At 36.3% G+C, this 17,353-nt stretch overlaps 1 protein-coding gene across 1 annotated transcript in view; it reads right to left on the bottom strand.

The window, feature by feature from the left end:
- Positions 1–5,821: 5,821 nt before the first annotated feature.
- ANLN (anillin actin binding protein) overlaps positions 5,822–17,353 on the bottom strand; it is a 49,310-nt gene continuing 37,778 nt past the window's right edge. Inside the window, exons 20-24 of the mRNA XM_015811767.1 lie at positions 13,636–13,748; positions 8,840–8,926; positions 8,024–8,131; positions 6,432–6,604; positions 5,822–6,205 (exon numbers count right to left, since the gene is read on the bottom strand). Coding sequence (XP_015667253.1) covers positions 6,082–6,205; positions 6,432–6,604; positions 8,024–8,131; positions 8,840–8,926; positions 13,636–13,748 — 605 coding nt within the window. The 3' untranslated portion in view covers positions 5,822–6,081. The remainder of the gene's footprint in view (positions 6,206–6,431; positions 6,605–8,023; positions 8,132–8,839; positions 8,927–13,635; positions 13,749–17,353) is intronic.

The following is a 17,353-nucleotide window of genomic DNA, read 5'->3' as shown; positions in this document are numbered from 1 at the left end:
CAACCTATCAAAAATAGTGCCATAAAAAACAGAATAGAAACACAAGTTAAGATAGGCAAGAAAATAGTAAGTGAGCACCTGTCCAGCCTAGACGAGTTCAAATTGCCAGGACCAGATGGATTACACCCCAAGGTTCTCAAGGAACTAGCAAATGTGATCTCTGAACCACTGAACTATATTTTTCAAAGATCCTGGAGCATAGGGGAACTACCAGAGGACTGGAAAAGAGCTGATGTAGTTCCCATCCTCAAAAAAGGAACAAAATGGACGACTCAACGAACACCTAGAGGCAAACAAAGTCATTACTAAAAGCCAACATGGGTTTGTCAAAAATAGATGACAGATAAATCTTATTGCATTCTTTGACCAAGTGACAAAATTAGTGGATGAGAGGAATGCTGTGGACATAATTTACTTGGACTTCAGTAAGGCATTTGATAAAGTACATCACAACCTACTACTTGACAAGATAGAAAAATGTGGGGTAGACAGCATCACCACCAGATCCGTAGCTGGCTGACCGGCCGTACTCAGCTAGTGGTCCTCAATGGAACCGCATCTACATGGAGGGAAGTGTGTAGTGGGGTGCCCCAAGGCTCTGTTCTGTGCCCAGTGCTCTTCAACATCTTCATCAACTATTTGGACGAGGGGATAGATGGGGAACTCATCAAATTTGCAGATGACACCAAGCTGGCAGGAATAGCCAACACTCCAGAAGACAGGCTTAAGATACAGAAGGATCTGGACAGACTTGAACACTGGGCACTATCTAACAAAATGAAATTCAATGGTGAAAAAGCAAGGTTCTACATTTAGGCAAGAAAAACAAAATGCACAAGTACAGCATAGGTGGCACCTTGCTCTATAGTAGTAACTGTGAGAGGGACCTCGGAGTCCTAGTGGACAATCACCTAAATATGAGCCAGCAGTGTGCTGCAGCTGCCAAAAAGGCCAACACAGTGCTAGGCTGCATTAACAGAGGGATAGAATCAAGATCACCTGAAGTGTTAATACCACTTTACAATGCCTTAGTAAGGCCACACTTGGAATACTGCATCCAGTTTTGGTCACCGTGATGTAAAAAAGATGTTGAGACTCTAGAAAGAATACAGAGAAGAGCAACAAAGATGATTAGGGGACTGGAGGCCAAAGCATATAAGGAAAGGCTGCTGGAATTGGGTATGTCTAGTTTAATGAAGAGAAGGACGAGGGGAGACATGATAGCAGTGTTCCAATATCTCAGAGGCTGCCAAAAAGAAGAGGGAGTCAAGCTATTTTCCAAAGCGCCTGAAGGCAGGACGAGAAGCAATGGGTGGAAACTAATCAAGGAGAGAAGCAATCTAGAACTAAGGAGAAACTTCCTGACAGTGAGAACAATTAACCAGTGGAACAACCTGCCTCCAGAAGCGGTGAATGCTCCAACACTGGAAGTTTTTAAGAAGAGACTGGACAGCCATTTGTCCAAAATGGTATAGGGTTTCCTGCCTGAGCAGGGGGTTGGACTAGATGACCTTCAAGGTCCCTTCCAACTTTACTATTATTATAATTATTATTTTACTATTCATGCCTGCTATCAACTACTCTTAATAAAAGTTCCTGTTGGAAGAAATTGTTTCCAAGAGTTTTGCTTTCTTAAGAAATATAAATATAATATATAATATATATTATATAAAATATAATATAAATATAAACACACAAACACACCCAGAAAGAGCTTAAATTATCATTTAATAGACAGCTTAAATAACCAGTCTCATGTTTTGAGTTGGGGTATAGCACTTTATATCAAGGACTAGTGGAGGTGGACTGACATACAATAGAAAAGCACACAAAGATCCTTTCAGTTCAAAACAAATCCTGGTTGCTGAGAATGATGAGGAAGAAAGATGATACATGGCAAAAAATGAAAGGAATGGCAGAGCTGAGATTTTTCAGCAGTTTCTAGCTACCTGGTGATCACTTTTTTCCTCCTGGGAAGATTCCTCACACACCTAGGAAACTCTTTGAATCAGGTTGTACTTTGGCTTAGTTAGCTCCAAAGCATTTCCAGAATAGTTATATCCATTAGCATATATAAGGCAATGAATGGCAGGCATAAATAGATTAAAAAGACTAGAGTGACATTCAAAAATAAGGCATTTGGGGAAGTACAATGTATGTAATTTAATTAAAATTTTGTTACGTTCATATTTACTTATTTTGAACTGAAATATATCAGGTAAATTAGGAATAAGGTCAGAGATGCTTTGGATCTTGTGGATTTTGGGACATAACAAAGATTTTTCTCAGGACTGTGCAACTATAGCACAATGCTGGGAAGATATTTTTAGTTTAGGGAACTGCAGACAGCTGCTAGATACCTTATCCCAGTGGTTCCTAACATTTGTGGCTTGGCAGTCTGGCAGGGGTGCGGGAGAACCAGGATTCATGAGCAGCAGGCCAAAGTGCACATAGCGCAACTTACATGACCAGCAGGCTAGTGCACATGTGCATACATGCACAAATCAACTTGCGCAAGTTGAGCTGCGTGTGCACGTGCACACACACTAGCCCGCCACTTGTGCAAGTTGAGCTGCACATGCGCCAGTCCACCCATCACAGCCTGGTTGGAAATAGGCCACGGCCCAGTAGTGGGCCGCAGCCTGAAGGCTGGGGACCCCTGCCTCATCCCATTCATTCTTAAGCACCTTTCTTTCTCCAGGGATCATCTCTCCACTAGTGTTGCCATAAAGTTGCCTCCTTAGGTGGCTTCAATCTTTGCTCCTTGATATATGTAGCACTTCCTGTCCATACAACACAAACACATCACAATCTCCTTTATTGCCTAATAAATCTGCCTTTTATATATTTTCTCTAAAGGGCAGAGATATCAGCTCATAGGTGCCTTCTAAGTTTGACTATCTACTAGGAATCTACATTGAATTTTTTCATGGAACAGGGAAGCAGAAGTTCTAATCTTCAGAACAATTTATAAGATCTATATCCATCAGTGGAACTCACACTGCCACACACTTAATGTTCTAAATACAGTAGTTATAAGGCAGGGGTGCCGAACTGGCGGCCTACAGGCCGGATGCATCATGGACAGGCCATACTCACCCCGCTAAGGCAAAAAAAGTCACAATGTCACATGACGCGATCAAGTTTGACACCTGTGTTATAGGGCTTCTGTTTAATTGACTTCTAATATGTGTTCTATTTAACTGGAACATAGCAGACATATTACTTTAATGTTTCTATTAGACATTAAAATATATGGCTTTGCCTTTCCCATTAAGTTTGTGTTTCAACTGCATCTTTGTAGCATTTATTACACAGATTCCTCTTTTAGAATAAACATGTAATGCACTATTCTCTAAAAGTGCTTAAAATAAAGATATAAACAAATAAACATATGACATGTGATTGGTCACTTGAGTAAGAAAAATGCTGGACTAAGATGGACTCTTAACTGATTGGACAGGATTATTTTTATGTACTATATTTTAACTTTCCAGCCTATTATTCAAATTCTCCCTGTGTTTTTAGTTACAATATTAAAGGCAGAATTAAGTTTTCACCAGAAGTACTTTAAATCTAGTATTATGACCATTTTATTAATGTAGTGCTCAATTAATCATAAAAAACTTTTTGTTGTCCACTATGTGAATTTATGCAATGCTATCATATTCATATCAATATAAATTAATTAATAATTCTGGCTAAAATAAACAAGTTTTAAAAAACCACAAAGAACACTTCAGCAAAATTACTTATTTCTTTAAAGAATTATCAACTAAAATATTGTTACATTTGTTCAAGTTAATGTCACTTAAGGTTTACACTTATGTATATTAGTTGGGCAGGGATTATTTCAAGGTTTAAGTATTCATCATATATGAAAATGTGTATTTTAAACAGATTTCAATGGACCTTAAACAAACTTTTTTCTTTTCAAACAGTTCCTTAAGAGTAAAATAAAAAGCTAAATAACCAAATAAATTCTTGTAAAACAAGTCTGATACAAGTTTAAAACTGGATTCATTCAAAACAATCATTTCTTTTCTTTCATAATCAGTCTTAAAATTAATTCATCAGGATTTGTACAAATTTAAGTACAATTATTGTTGAGTTGAATACCTTAATCAAATGCCAGTCCAAATCGTAGTTTATGAAAAAAAGAAAAAGGTCCTTGTTTCACTACTTCACAACTTTCCTTCTATTTTCCTGAAACTGCAGTTACTGAGAAAACCCTAACAGGGTGTCACAAATTTGGAACCTTTTTTCTCCTAAAGTTTGGATGGGAATAAATTTGCTAGGATTCAATTCATTGAGAAAGAAAACTCTGCTGTTAAACGCCTCTTTCTTTCGAACAGATGCATTTTGTTAATTTTTTCTTTGTTACTATTAGTCTGATAATACAAATATTTTTTCAGCAGGGTGAAAGTCAAGAGCTTTTTGTTCCTTCTAGCTTTTCATATCAGAAACTACTGTCTCAAGTAAAAAAAATTTAAAAGAATTATTTTAAGCAACCAACAGGGCCAATCTAATTTCTTTCTCTTAGCAGGAAGCATGTTAGGTAAGCGTCGTGATTCCGTGCCAGCCTGTGTTCCCAACAGCTGAGTCCAGGGAATCTGAGGAGGTGGAGGAGGCATTTGGAGAGCCATCAGAGTCAGAGGGAGGCTCTGATGAATGACGACTCACAATCTGATGAAGAGCCTGGCCCCTCCAATCGTGTACCGGATGAAACTCAGCTGTGTGGGGAGGATGAGTCAGACTTGGAGGATTCACAGCTGATAGACATGATTGATGCTCGTAGAGCAGGCAATTATCTAGAGCAGGTCAGCAGCAGTCAATACGACAACTCCAGGGGAGGAAGAGAAGGCATTGAGAAGCCATGCCTTGGAACTGCTTTATAAAAGGGGAAGGTGTGGGCGGTGCTGGTTGCTGAAGGCAACCGTTTGTAAAGAACTTCCAGGGATCATGGTGTTTGTTTTACCAGTGAATTTCTTGTTTAACTCCTGCTCTGTTTGTGTTTGTAACCAATTATCTCTTGGAAAAGTATTCTGTTATCTTTGTTTTGGAGAAAAACTTATCAGGACTGTTTTGGAAATAAAAAGAGGTTGGTTTTTCCAGCCTACTGTTAAAGAGGGGTTAGTTCTTGTGACGCAACAAGGACGGACGTAGGCTGGGACAGAACAGTAAGAGGAAGGTCTTATAGAGCCAACACTTTTCCCAATTTGTCCTTTCTCTCAGGAATTTGATACTGAATTTTGCTTTTGAAGATTGAATCTTTCCTTCTACTTACTTGTCCCAAAGATTAGGTCTTAGGGATATGAAAAATGTGTTGATATGGATACAGACCATTCCAGTACTTTCATTTCCCTTTGGACTAAACTGACTGCCTTCAAACTATGCCATTCTCAGAGATTATTCAATGTTTTCCTAAAACACAATTCTCTAAATGGAAGCAGGTCAAGGTTTATGGAAAAAATAAATTTGTAATAGATCTGGACTAATTCAAACTACTCTGTTTTGTAGGATTTACTTCTGAAAAAAATATAAAGCATAATGTGGTTAAGAAAGGAGGGTCCAGAGGGAAAACAATGTTTTAGAGTTCAAGAAATTTTGTACATCCCTATATTCATGTTCACACTTTTTGGATTGGCTTATTCATTTTAGCTATGTCTGGATCCAGTCTTTTGCACTATGGCAAGAAAACACTAACTGGAAGATAATTCTTATGACAGGCATTTTTATTTATGCTGAAGTCTTTTTTATAGCTTAATAAAAAAAATACTAAGAATTCACAGAATTACGAAAAAGAGACAGGGACAATGTATAAAGTATTAGTGTTTATTTAAAGCCACGTCATGTAAAGGAAGTGTATGTCTATTAATTTTTCAAAGCAAATGCAGCTACATCATAGCACATTGTGATACCAGTAGAAAACATTTGTGGAAGCTGCACATGTGCTATTTAACTGAGTAGCCTTAATATTGCACCATTCAGCTTATATTAATTTTGCTTACATATCACTCATTTAAAAATAACATCATTTGTATTTAGCTCTTAAAGCAAGCTTTAAGGAGAAAACATAATTCAAGGTTTTCCAATAGGGACATAGCAAGCATCAGGTTGCCACATGCGAAGGTCAATAAGCACTTGATTTAACTTCTGCATCCAAAGATTACGCTCATCTTTAGTATCAGCTGATAACCAGTTCCTTTAAAAAATGAGATTGAATATTAATTTTTAAATTCACCTATACAGGTAAAATGGATTATTTTATTAATTATAAAAAAGATATCATAATTCCAACATCATTCTCATAACTTAATCAACAATGTTGATAGCCAGGCCATGTAAACAATCAATTTAAAGATATCTGTAATAGAGAAAATATATACTCAACTCTTTGAAGAAAGAATGTGGAATAGAAAAATGCTTACTTGGTAACACAGAGTGTGTCTCTGCATTGGCTAACCAAGGTTTCCTTATCATCTTCTCTCTGGGGACGAACAGTAATTAGCTCAAAAGTATTGGGACGAGCACAGAATTCTCTGTTGGCTGGTTCAATCTGGCGATTAGTGCAGTTTGCCAAATTTATGGAGCCCAGTGGATGCTGAAATTAAAGATATTTATTTATAGATATATATATGTTTTCGTAGATTTTCACAGGTACAGGTATGCAGGTCTTGGCGTATTTGGGTCTTTTCCCGTGTAAGATTGAGAGTATCTTAGCGACATTTCGACGAGGTCCCATTCGTCATCTTCAGCCTGAAGATGACGAGTGGGACCTTGTTGAAACGTCGCCAAGATACTCTCAATCTTACACGGGGAAAGACCCGAATATACCAAGACCTGCATATACACACACACACACACACACACACACACAAACACACACACACACCTATTCAATAAAAGTAACACAAATATCAGACTAATTGGGAGGAAGAAGTTGAGAAAACTCCATGGAGTCAGAGAACATGACACTGTAGGCATTTACGTTTTTCATGCAACTACATTAATACACAAAATATAATACAATTGCAAATGATATAATTTGCATTATGCAAATACACAGTTACATTATTGTGCCATTATACAAATTACATAAGTCACAGCAAATGTGTGATGGTGCAGTAGACTTCACAGTATTGGGAACTGATTAAACAGAGTTTAACTGTCTTTTAAAAATGAAATAGTAAAATAAATCATTCTAAACAACAATTTTTCTAGCATGGTATGTCATAAACTATTATCTAAATTTTTTTTAGATAAGGCCCAGATAATGCGTAATGACATTCAGCAATTCTTGGTATAAAATCTCTCTTGATCTCTCTGGAAGCTACATGTCAAGCATTCTGGCCTCAAGATGTTTAGAGCTTGATATATCATGACCAAAACCTTGAACCTGTTTTGGTAGTTGCTTCAAAAAAGTGTATCAGAAACAGTGCCTACTCAACAATCTGGTCACAGAGTTCTGCACCAGCTGCAGCTTCCAGACCAAACATAAAGTAGTCTCACAATGAATTATAGTATAGTCTTCTAAATAAAAAGTTATCAATAAATGAACAAATATGCCCACCCTGTCCCTGTCCAGAAAAATGTGTAATTAATATATCAACTCAAGCTAACAATAAATATTCCTAGCCAGAGGTAATTTGAGCCTTCAAAGATAATAATTTCAGGAGCACCCTCAAACTACATACAGTACATGTTCTTTCTGGGAAAACTATACACAGAAGAGAAGTAAAGAAATAAACTTTATAATTAATTGCAGTCTTCTTTTCAAATTGAAGATTTCATTCATGACAAACAGTCCAAAATGCACAGGAAGTTATATTATTCTTCCTATCTAAATAAGTAATCCTAACAAATATTATAAAATAGTGCAAAATTTGGCAATGTAAAGTATGAATTTACCTAAAATTAATATAGCTGTATAAGATTCTGATGAAACATATAATTTCAAATCATAATTTAATAAAAAAAACCTCTCTACATTATTTTAATATGAATTTTAGCCTGCAATTACCTTTCTCTTTTCATCATCTGGATAAGTCCAATAAGAGATACAATTTCCTGAAAGAGCACACCAGCGTCGATGCCAAGCTCCAAACCCACTAACATCTTCAAACATAGTCTAGAGAAATGGGGAAAAATATTTCTGAGCATAGACATTCTCCCTCATTTGTTTGTAAACATGGTCAGGCCCTTCACGCATACAGCTCAGCCTGTTACAGTTCCTATTGTTGCTTTGTTTGATTGCCATATAGAAAATATTCAACTTATGACCAGTTACTTGGTGATCACTCGAAGTTACAGTAGACCCCCTGAAAAACTACTTTTGATCTGGATCCAAAGTTCATCCCCCTTTGCATAGGCACATATTCACATTTTGGGTGCTCAGCAACTGACCCATATTTACAGTCATTAGCAACACCCTATGATCAGACAGCAATTTATATTTTTTCTAGAAACTGGCATTTACTTCTGATTTAACTGCCTTATATCGAACAATGGATTTCCTTAACTGCTTAACATTAGATTTGATCCTTGAATCCTCTTATACTACCCATTATTTAAACAACTATTTTAAATAACTAGTTTGATCTTGGGACTATGAGCATTTTTATAGCACATATTGCCATCTAGTGGAGTCAATAATATTTGGCAACTACAATTATTTGCAATTTAACAGCTGCTGGTTTTTTAAACCAGAGCTTACTTAGAAAGCCACATGTTGAAAGATTTATCATAGTCACAAAGAGAACAGTTTTAGAAATTCTTAAAATTAGGATAAAATAAAACCAAGATCTCACTCTATATTAAAATAAGTGCAATAACTTACCAAAAAACCCCTCTCTTCCACACAAGAATCAATTTGACATTTAACCTTTAGATGTATATGCCCTTCCAGAGGCGATAAGAAAGGAACCTAAAAGTGGATAGGTAGAAGATAGGTATAAATGTTACCCCAAATTTTCTTTAAGGAAGAAAAAAGTTGCTTCTTCTTTTGCTCCTAATATGCATCCAGAGCATCTTCAAGGCTACAAGCTTCTTCACACAGTTTAAGGTTCTACAATCTTAAAATTCCAGAAACAATTTTGAAAGTTTATTACTACTTGAGAAGCAGCAACAATCTGCACATTTTAGAACCAGGGATTCAAGAAAACCCATGAACCAGAAGCAAAGGTCTCTATTATAAAATTATCACCATAGTTATGGAGAAAGATAAGAACATATATACACAATATATCCATTATTGCTGAGATGTCATTTGCATTATAAATTTTGAAGGGGCTTTTAAAATAAGTCTTGACTTACTGGGAGGAAACTTGGTTTTCTATCAAATTTAGTAACACTTAAACTAAATTGTTTAAAACTTAACAGGCTTGTTTAAAAAGTATTTTTTAACTTCAGCAAATATATACTGTATGTATACAGTATATTTGTTTTTGTTCTGGTGTGGTTCATTTTCACTGAAAGTTTCTTCAATGACACCCAACATAGTATAGCTGTACTTTATTTTAAAAAGGCCTATATAGCAGCCCATATTGTAAGAGCTATCCTGGATAGTGCACAAAACTAGTGAAAAGTTGTTCAGGTAACATCAGAAGCAAACAGCTAGACATCAGACTTGTCTGTTACAGTAAGAAAAGGAAATCAATAATAGGAGGAAAAAACAGAAATCATAGTAAGGGAAGGAAAAAACCCCTTCCACCAAAAAAGAAAAGCCTCAAGCCCAATACATCATGCAGAAAAATAAAGTAATGTGGAGCCTAATTTTACTATAATTATGGCTTTCATTTGATACACAATAGTTATTTTATATCAGTTTCTTTTCTTTTCCAATTAATCTACTTTTGGATTTTCATCTTTTGAGGCATTTGATGCTCCTGCTTTCAGTTCTAATCGTTGTCAAGAGAAACCTGACAATAATCCAGTCACATAAAATAACCTGAGCACTACTTTTCTAAGAACTGACCAATTATGCGATTGAAGCAGAGGTATAATTAGGCAACAATCAATTTCAAAGAACGAAAGTAGGGTTGTTGTCTGTCCTGACTCGGCATTCTAAGAGATGAAAGGCAGCGCCTCATTTCATGTGTAGTCTCCGGAGCTTCAGAACTGATACCACCAAACACATTCAGCTGAGTTGCACATTGCCCCTTACTATTATTGTATTTTCTGTATCTTGTCAAAACTGTCTTGGAAATAAAGGATCAAGATATCCATTCTTAGAAAACCAATGGGGTTCAAATGTTAATGATCTAGGGCAGGGATGTCAAACTTAATTTCATTGAGGGCCGCATCAGCATTGTGGTTGTCCTCGGGGGGGCTGGGTAGGTGTGGACTACTGGGTGGGTGCGGCCTACTGGGTGGGCATGGCTGGAGTGGGTGTGGCCTACCGGGTGGGCATGGCCAGCTCTACATCATTCGTGTCAAGGGGGCCTGTGGGGGCCTGGGCAGGAGTGGGAAAGATCTGAGGGTCTCTGGCAGAAGGGGGTGGGACCAGGGCAAGTGCCAAGGCATAGTCCACTGGAAGAGCCTGCTGAAACCCCTCCCCCGGAGCCCATCAAGCCGGATATGTGAAGTAGGCGAGGGCCATTTGCTGGCCACTTCCAGGCGATGGTGCATTTCTTCATTCCTCACAAAGGGTGACACCTCCCCAGCATGCACCCAGGGGGCAGGGCCAACGCGGCAGGGACCAGTCCCTTACTGTTTCCAGACGGCCTTGTGGAGCTAAGACTGAATGGCCATCACAAAATTGTATATTGGCTCCCGGATGGCCTGGGCTAAGGCAGCGGGGGCCGTTCCCTCATTGTTTCCAGAATGGCTTCGCGGGCCACATGAAACGTTGCGGGCCGCATCCGGCCCCCGGGCCTTGTGTTTGACATGTCTGATCTAGAGATAAGTTAATTCAACAGAAAATCTTGTTCTATTTTTATTGGGCTTCCTAAAAATGTTTTCAAAATGGTCAGATTTTTGCATTGGTAGTATAAAAAAACCTAAGCTCCTTCTAATTCATTTGACCTGGTTGTCCCTGTTATAGTTTTCTTTTGTTTTCAAATCACAAGAGAAGTAGTAAAACAAATACTGAACCAAAATTTCATAATTCTTTGTGTAGGCATTTGTACATGCTGGTTCACAAGTTGTCTTAAATCAGTACTAGTATATTTAAAAAGAAACTAGGAAGTAATTAACCATAAAAGCTGCTTCCTGCCAACCTCCGTTTTATTAAATGTATATTCTTGTTATAGGCAGAAAATCTAAGCTATGTTATCAAAAATAAGACGATTGGCATTTGACATTACGGTCAACATTAATTATCCAACTATAAAAAGGTTGTCCGTAATCCCTCATGTGGACAGAAACCTTGTAGTTTTCCCCAGTGCTATTCAAATAAATGTGGCCGAAGCAAATCATGTGTTTTTCACTTGTAAATTGGTTTTGGGATTTTTTTTTCTTATGTCAATACAATATAGGGAAAAATATAATAAAAGTGAAATGTGATGCTGAATTATACTCCAAAACTATGATAATTATCTCTTAATGAATAACTCTGGCAGTAGAGAGCTTGGGGTTCAACTAACAAAATTTATGTTGATGGAAAGAAAACAAATCTCTTATCAAAGAGTAGATTCCAGACTCCTCCCCAAGATGGCTGCTGAATGGTAAAAGGCTTTTTCTCTCTTGCCAATGATCTGCCAATTTTGCTGCCCTCACTGGCTCTCTGGCAATGTTGCTTCCTGGATTTGAATGGGAACACATAGGAATGACCCAAGACAGCTTTTGGACAGCTGTGGTCCCACTGAGCCTATATATTCCTCTCGGCAGTTCATTTTCTTAAACAAGCTTGGGTTTTAACTTTTTGAATCTTCTTGTTTACTCCACTTTTTATCTTCAAAAAATGACCGGTCAGTTGAATGCTGATTTATTTTATCCCTGCTGGACTCTAGCTCTTCTTTTTCTCTTTAAATTGTTGTTTTGAATAACTTTTCTTTTCCATAAGGAAACAAGATGTGTTTTTGGATGGTAAAGTGTTTTTATTTGATTTACATTAATACTGGGTTTTTGCATTTTTAATTGCAAAATATTTGGAGCTCCTTTTTATTTTTCTTTTAATCTTGGATCAAAATATCTGGAAAATACCTTCCCTGCTTCTCTTTGCTTCAGCTTTCTATGTTTCCTGGCTAAACATCACAGATTAACAATGGATCAAATTCCAAACAAGCAAGAGTGATTGAGATCTTTTGGTAACAAACAATTCTTAGTTGAAAGTTTTTCTAAAAAGTTTGATTAAATGAAAATATTTTATTGGAAAATATTCTGAATAAATTAGATCCACAAAATGAATCTGATCTGAAAGCCCATTGGAAAGAGAAATGGATTGTATAGATTTAGAACTAACTGAGTTGATTGGGTACATCTCTCTAATAAAACTAAACTAAACTAAAATTCAGGCCTGTACTTTTATAATAGCAGAAGTCTGACTGAATGGAAAAGTAACAAACTGATTTTCTCCAGGACTGGAGAAGATTGGGGAATAGATTTATCACATTTAATCAGAAACCACTTTCATATGGACCTGTTTGGAAAGTTAGATCAATTCTGGGGACTGAATTTATTATGTTTAATCAGACAATAATTGTTAAGAGATGGTATTAAGAAAGAAACGTTGATATTTAATCCAGGATGAATCACTCCTAATTCTTCAGACAATTTGGGATAGATAAGATACCATGGTAAATTTTCTATGAGTTGATCACAATAACAGTTTGTTAGTAAGTTTTGGAATTTTAACCTTGCCTTTTTTATTATTGTTGTTTTTCTTGTAACATATTTTGTCATTAATATAGTATATAGATGACAGATCATTAATTTGAAAATGGATTTAGTAGTTTCCGGGGCCTATTTCGTAAATGGTGAGAAACCAATATTATAGTAATGTATTAAGACTGGGAAGGATAATATGTGTATATGAGTTGGGTGTTTTTTTTTAATGTACCCTTTTCTAATATCTTGTTTGTTCTGTGCTTTTTCTTTTTTGTTTGTTTTAAATTTTATTTTTTGAGTTTTGTATTTTAACTTTTTTCAAATAAAATAAAAATAGTTATAATAAAGAATGGATTCTAAACATTCTTTGCCAATATTTGAAAAATCTTTTCACTGTAAAAATGAGAAAATGTACAGTAGATGTAACATTTAATGACATGTTAAAGACAGATTTAAAAAGCAATTCTATATTAATGCTATGTATTCTTCCATTTAAAGCTTTAACTCATTTTAATCACTATGAGATGTTTATCATTCTTGTATAACACTGATATTGTTTTTGTTATTTTTTACTGTATTATTTTTATCTACCTATCTACTTGCCTACCAGAAATAAACAGAACAGCCAGTTGCTTTATACAAAATCTATTCCAGACTGTATCAGGCTTCCTTCATTTCAGCACTTAAGGAATAGTTATACGTAATTCTATTATCATTGAAACAAATGCAAGTAAGAAATCTCTGTCAATCTAATGTCAGAGGCCATCAAAATCAATAGTAGGTCCATATATACCTGCTACTGAACCTTTATTAAGCTGCTATAATTTAAAAAAATAGCTTGTGGAAAACAAAATGTAAATTAATTACCTTGTCCAACAGAAATTTGGTACTCCCAACTGAAGACAGTGAAATTGTATGTGAACCAACAAGAACAAAGTTACTTGTGCGCACAGAATTAGGTCCACCTGGACTGGTCATAGCTATAAAAATAAAAAGATGTGTAATATTTATTTAATGTTATTGGTTAATTCTATTAATTAATTCTATTTGTAAATTAAATATTTAATTGATTAAAATTATAGAATATTTTCAAACATAGTTCTAAGAATACAAAAATTATGTGGCAGTCTAATCTCATTATATCCCCTTCTTCATTCTAATATAGCAAGGAATCCCACCAGGCAGGCATTTTACACATGAATATGTTTTGGGATATATGTATGTATTTATCTATGTACATATGTGTATAAAATATTAATAATTGTACCAAGTTGCAGATAAATACAAAATTATTTTATTGACAACAGCATATGTACTGCACATGAAATATATTAAGAATTGAAAACTGAGGAACTAATCACAATGTAATTTATTTGTTTATCTGAAATGGCCATGGATCCAAATCATAAACATACCTCTTGTTTGAAAATGGTTATTGTTAATAAAATATATGTTGGAATATTCATGAGCAGGAAGAGTCATGTGGTAACTCAGTCAGCCAATGTGAAGAAAGTGCTACTGAGTCTGTGCAAAAGGTATTGAGTTAGAAGCTGGATTTTGTTTCAGTTCCAGTCCCAAGTCTGTCTCTGCTGTAAGAAGTCTACATTGTGTTATGTTGCTGTAAAGAAGAATGTACGGTATTGTAAATAATTTTATATGAATATAAAGAGTTTATTTGAATCAGCTAAATGCAGTCAACTGTGAGAGCTTCTGATTTATTTTCACCAATAGAGAAATTAAAATTCTCTAACAGGTTATGGGCCCAGAGCTTACTAAGGACTGCATTGTAATTTAAAGCTGGAAGAAATTGCCTGTGTTTAAAAAAGTATAAGAACAAGGCAGAATTAGCAGAATGGCTGCAATGGAATTTAAGGAAAGCTCTGTGCCTCGTTTAGGGCAAAAGAATTACATTATCTGGGCAGCAAAAATGGAATTTTGCTGAAAGCAAAAGAGCTGTGGTATATTGTAGAAAATCCTCCACAAGTGTTTGCAGCTGCTGATCAGAAAAACCATGATCAAGCCATGGCTTATCTCATCTTGAATTTAGATGATGAACAATTTCTAAATGCTGCAAATCTAAAGACTGCAGAGGAAATTTGGCTGAAGTTGAGAGCTGTGCACGTGAATGTTTCTGCATGCAATATAGTGCAATTGTCAAGAAAACTTTACAGGGCCTGTTTGCAACCAGGTGAATCTGTGGAACAGCATTTAAACAAAATGCAAAGTTTATTTTTGGACTTAGAACAACGTGGGATTAAATTCCCTGAGTCACAGAAGGTTTTATTGGTGTTGAACAGTTTAGATAAAACCTGGGACACAGTTTCTGCGATATTTGAATGCAAATAGAAAGACTTAAATTTTGAGGCTTTAAAGGCATGTTTGCTTAATGAAGAAGAAAAGCACAATTTCAGGAGTAGCCATGAGGAGAAATTCCTGAGGAGGGGGTCCAGACTGCAAGTCTCCAGAGAAGGAAGAGAGATTTTGCAGACAGAGAGTTTTGCAAGAAAAGAATTGCTACATTTGTGGAGCTATCACACATCTGAAAAGGAACTGTTTGCAGAGGAAAAATTTGCAGCAAAGAACATTTGTGCATACAAAGAAGACTAATTTGCAAAAGGAACATTTTGGTGTTGCAAAAGTTTGCAATAGCAACAACAGAGACAAGTGGCTAATAGATAGTGGGGCAAGTCAAACAATTGTTAATGACTCTGAATTATTTTGCAGGTTTGTTCCAGTAGCACAAGAAGCTTTGGCTTTGGCAAATGGCCAGAAAGCAAAAGTCATCGGAAAAGGCAATGTAAAAATTCCATATTTGGAATCAAAGTTTACCAATGTGCTTTGTGTACGTGAGATGGAACATAATTTGTTAAGTGTGTCTAATTTAGACAAACAAGGTTTTGAGATCATTTTTGTAAATGGGAAGTGTCTCATCAAAAGGAATGGGAATATTTGTGCAGAAGGCATAAAGGAAGATAATCTATATGTATTGCAGGGACAAAAGGTTCAATATTCCCATATATTTAAGAATGTTGCAGAGCATGATTCATGCGTTCATCTTCTACATAGAAGACTTGGCCATGCAAGCTTTAAAGCTTTGCAGCAAATGCAAGAGTTTGCAAAAGGGCTAAATTTGAAGGGATGCAAAACATATTTGGACTGTGCAGTATGCAAAGCATCAAAGTCAAAGGCATTCCCAGTTAGTAAATATAGCACAAGATAAACAAAAAGAGCTCTAGAGCTGGTCCATGCAGATCTGGTGGGACCTATGCAAGCCAGTTTGGGAGGAGCAAAATATGCACTGGTAATTGTTGATGATTATAGCAGATATGGATGTTGTTACTTGCTTAGAGATAAGACAGAGGTGCTACAATTCAAACAGTGGGTAAGTTTTGTAGAGAGAAGGTACAGACAACAAGTGTGTCAGTTGCAAACTGACAGAGGTACTGAATTTATGTCAACTAAATTCCAACAATGGTTGGGGATAAGACACAGACGTACAAATCCTTACTCAGCAGCAGAGAATGGTGTAGCTGAAAGAAGGAATGGTATTTTGCAAACAATGAAAGATTCATTGTTAGAGGATTCTGGTATGAGCAGGTCATATTGGGGAGAAGCCATATTGACTGCCAATTATATAGTTAACAGGCTGTGGAGTATTAATAATACTCCATATGCCATTCTATATGGGAGAAAGCCATCACTGGCACATTTGAGAATTTTTGGAAGTACTGCATGGGTACATATTCTGAAAACAATCAGAAGAAAGGGACAGCAAAAGGCAAGAAAGCTCAGGTTTAGGATATCGCTTTAGCGATGGAAGTAAAAGAATTGTAATTTCAAGGTCTGCTAATTTTGCAGAACAAAATTGGGACAGAATTAATGCAAATTCTGGGTATGTCTCACTTAATGATGGTTATCTGTTTAGTGACAATAACTCATCTAATGATGGAAAGATGATTATTGAAGATGTCAATGTTCAGGGAGGAGAGGCTGAACAAGGCATGAAGCCAGAAATACTTGAGACATAGGAGCAGTTAATACCACGTAGGTCAGAGCGAAGTAACAAAGGAATTCCGCCTGACAGGTATTCTGCCAGCAAGGTAAAGGTGCAATGTGTGGTATGAACCAAGAAGTTATAAAGAGGTGTTGGCATTACCAAAAGCTGAACAAGAAAGATGGAAGGAAGCCATGGATAAAGAGATGAAATCCATGGGAGACCATGAAGTATTTAAATCAGTAACTTTGCCACAGGGAACCAAAGCTGTGGGTTGTAAGTGGGTATATAAGAAAAAGGTATTGCCAAATAATGATGTACAGTATAAGGCCAGGTTAGTGGCACAAGGTTTTTCACAATTAAAGAATGTGCACTACGATGAAGTATTTGCACCAACTGTGAAAAGTGAAAGTATAAGATTAGCACTGGCGTTGGCAGCGGCATATAAGCATAAAATCTGGCACTTTGATATCACAACTGCATTCCTCAATGCTGAGTTAGAGGAAGAAATTTATATGATCCAAGCACCAGGATATGAAATTGCAAAGCCTAACATGGTGTATAAATTAAACAAGGCTATTTATGGGCTGA

Source organism: Protobothrops mucrosquamatus, unplaced genomic scaffold, assembly GCF_001527695.2.
Source record: "Protobothrops mucrosquamatus isolate PMUCROS unplaced genomic scaffold, P.Mucros_1.0 scaffold48, whole genome shotgun sequence".
Lineage (NCBI taxonomy): Eukaryota > Metazoa > Chordata > Lepidosauria > Squamata > Viperidae > Protobothrops > Protobothrops mucrosquamatus.
Note: the sequence above shows the minus strand (reverse complement) of the source record. Positions and strands in the feature narration are given on the sequence as shown.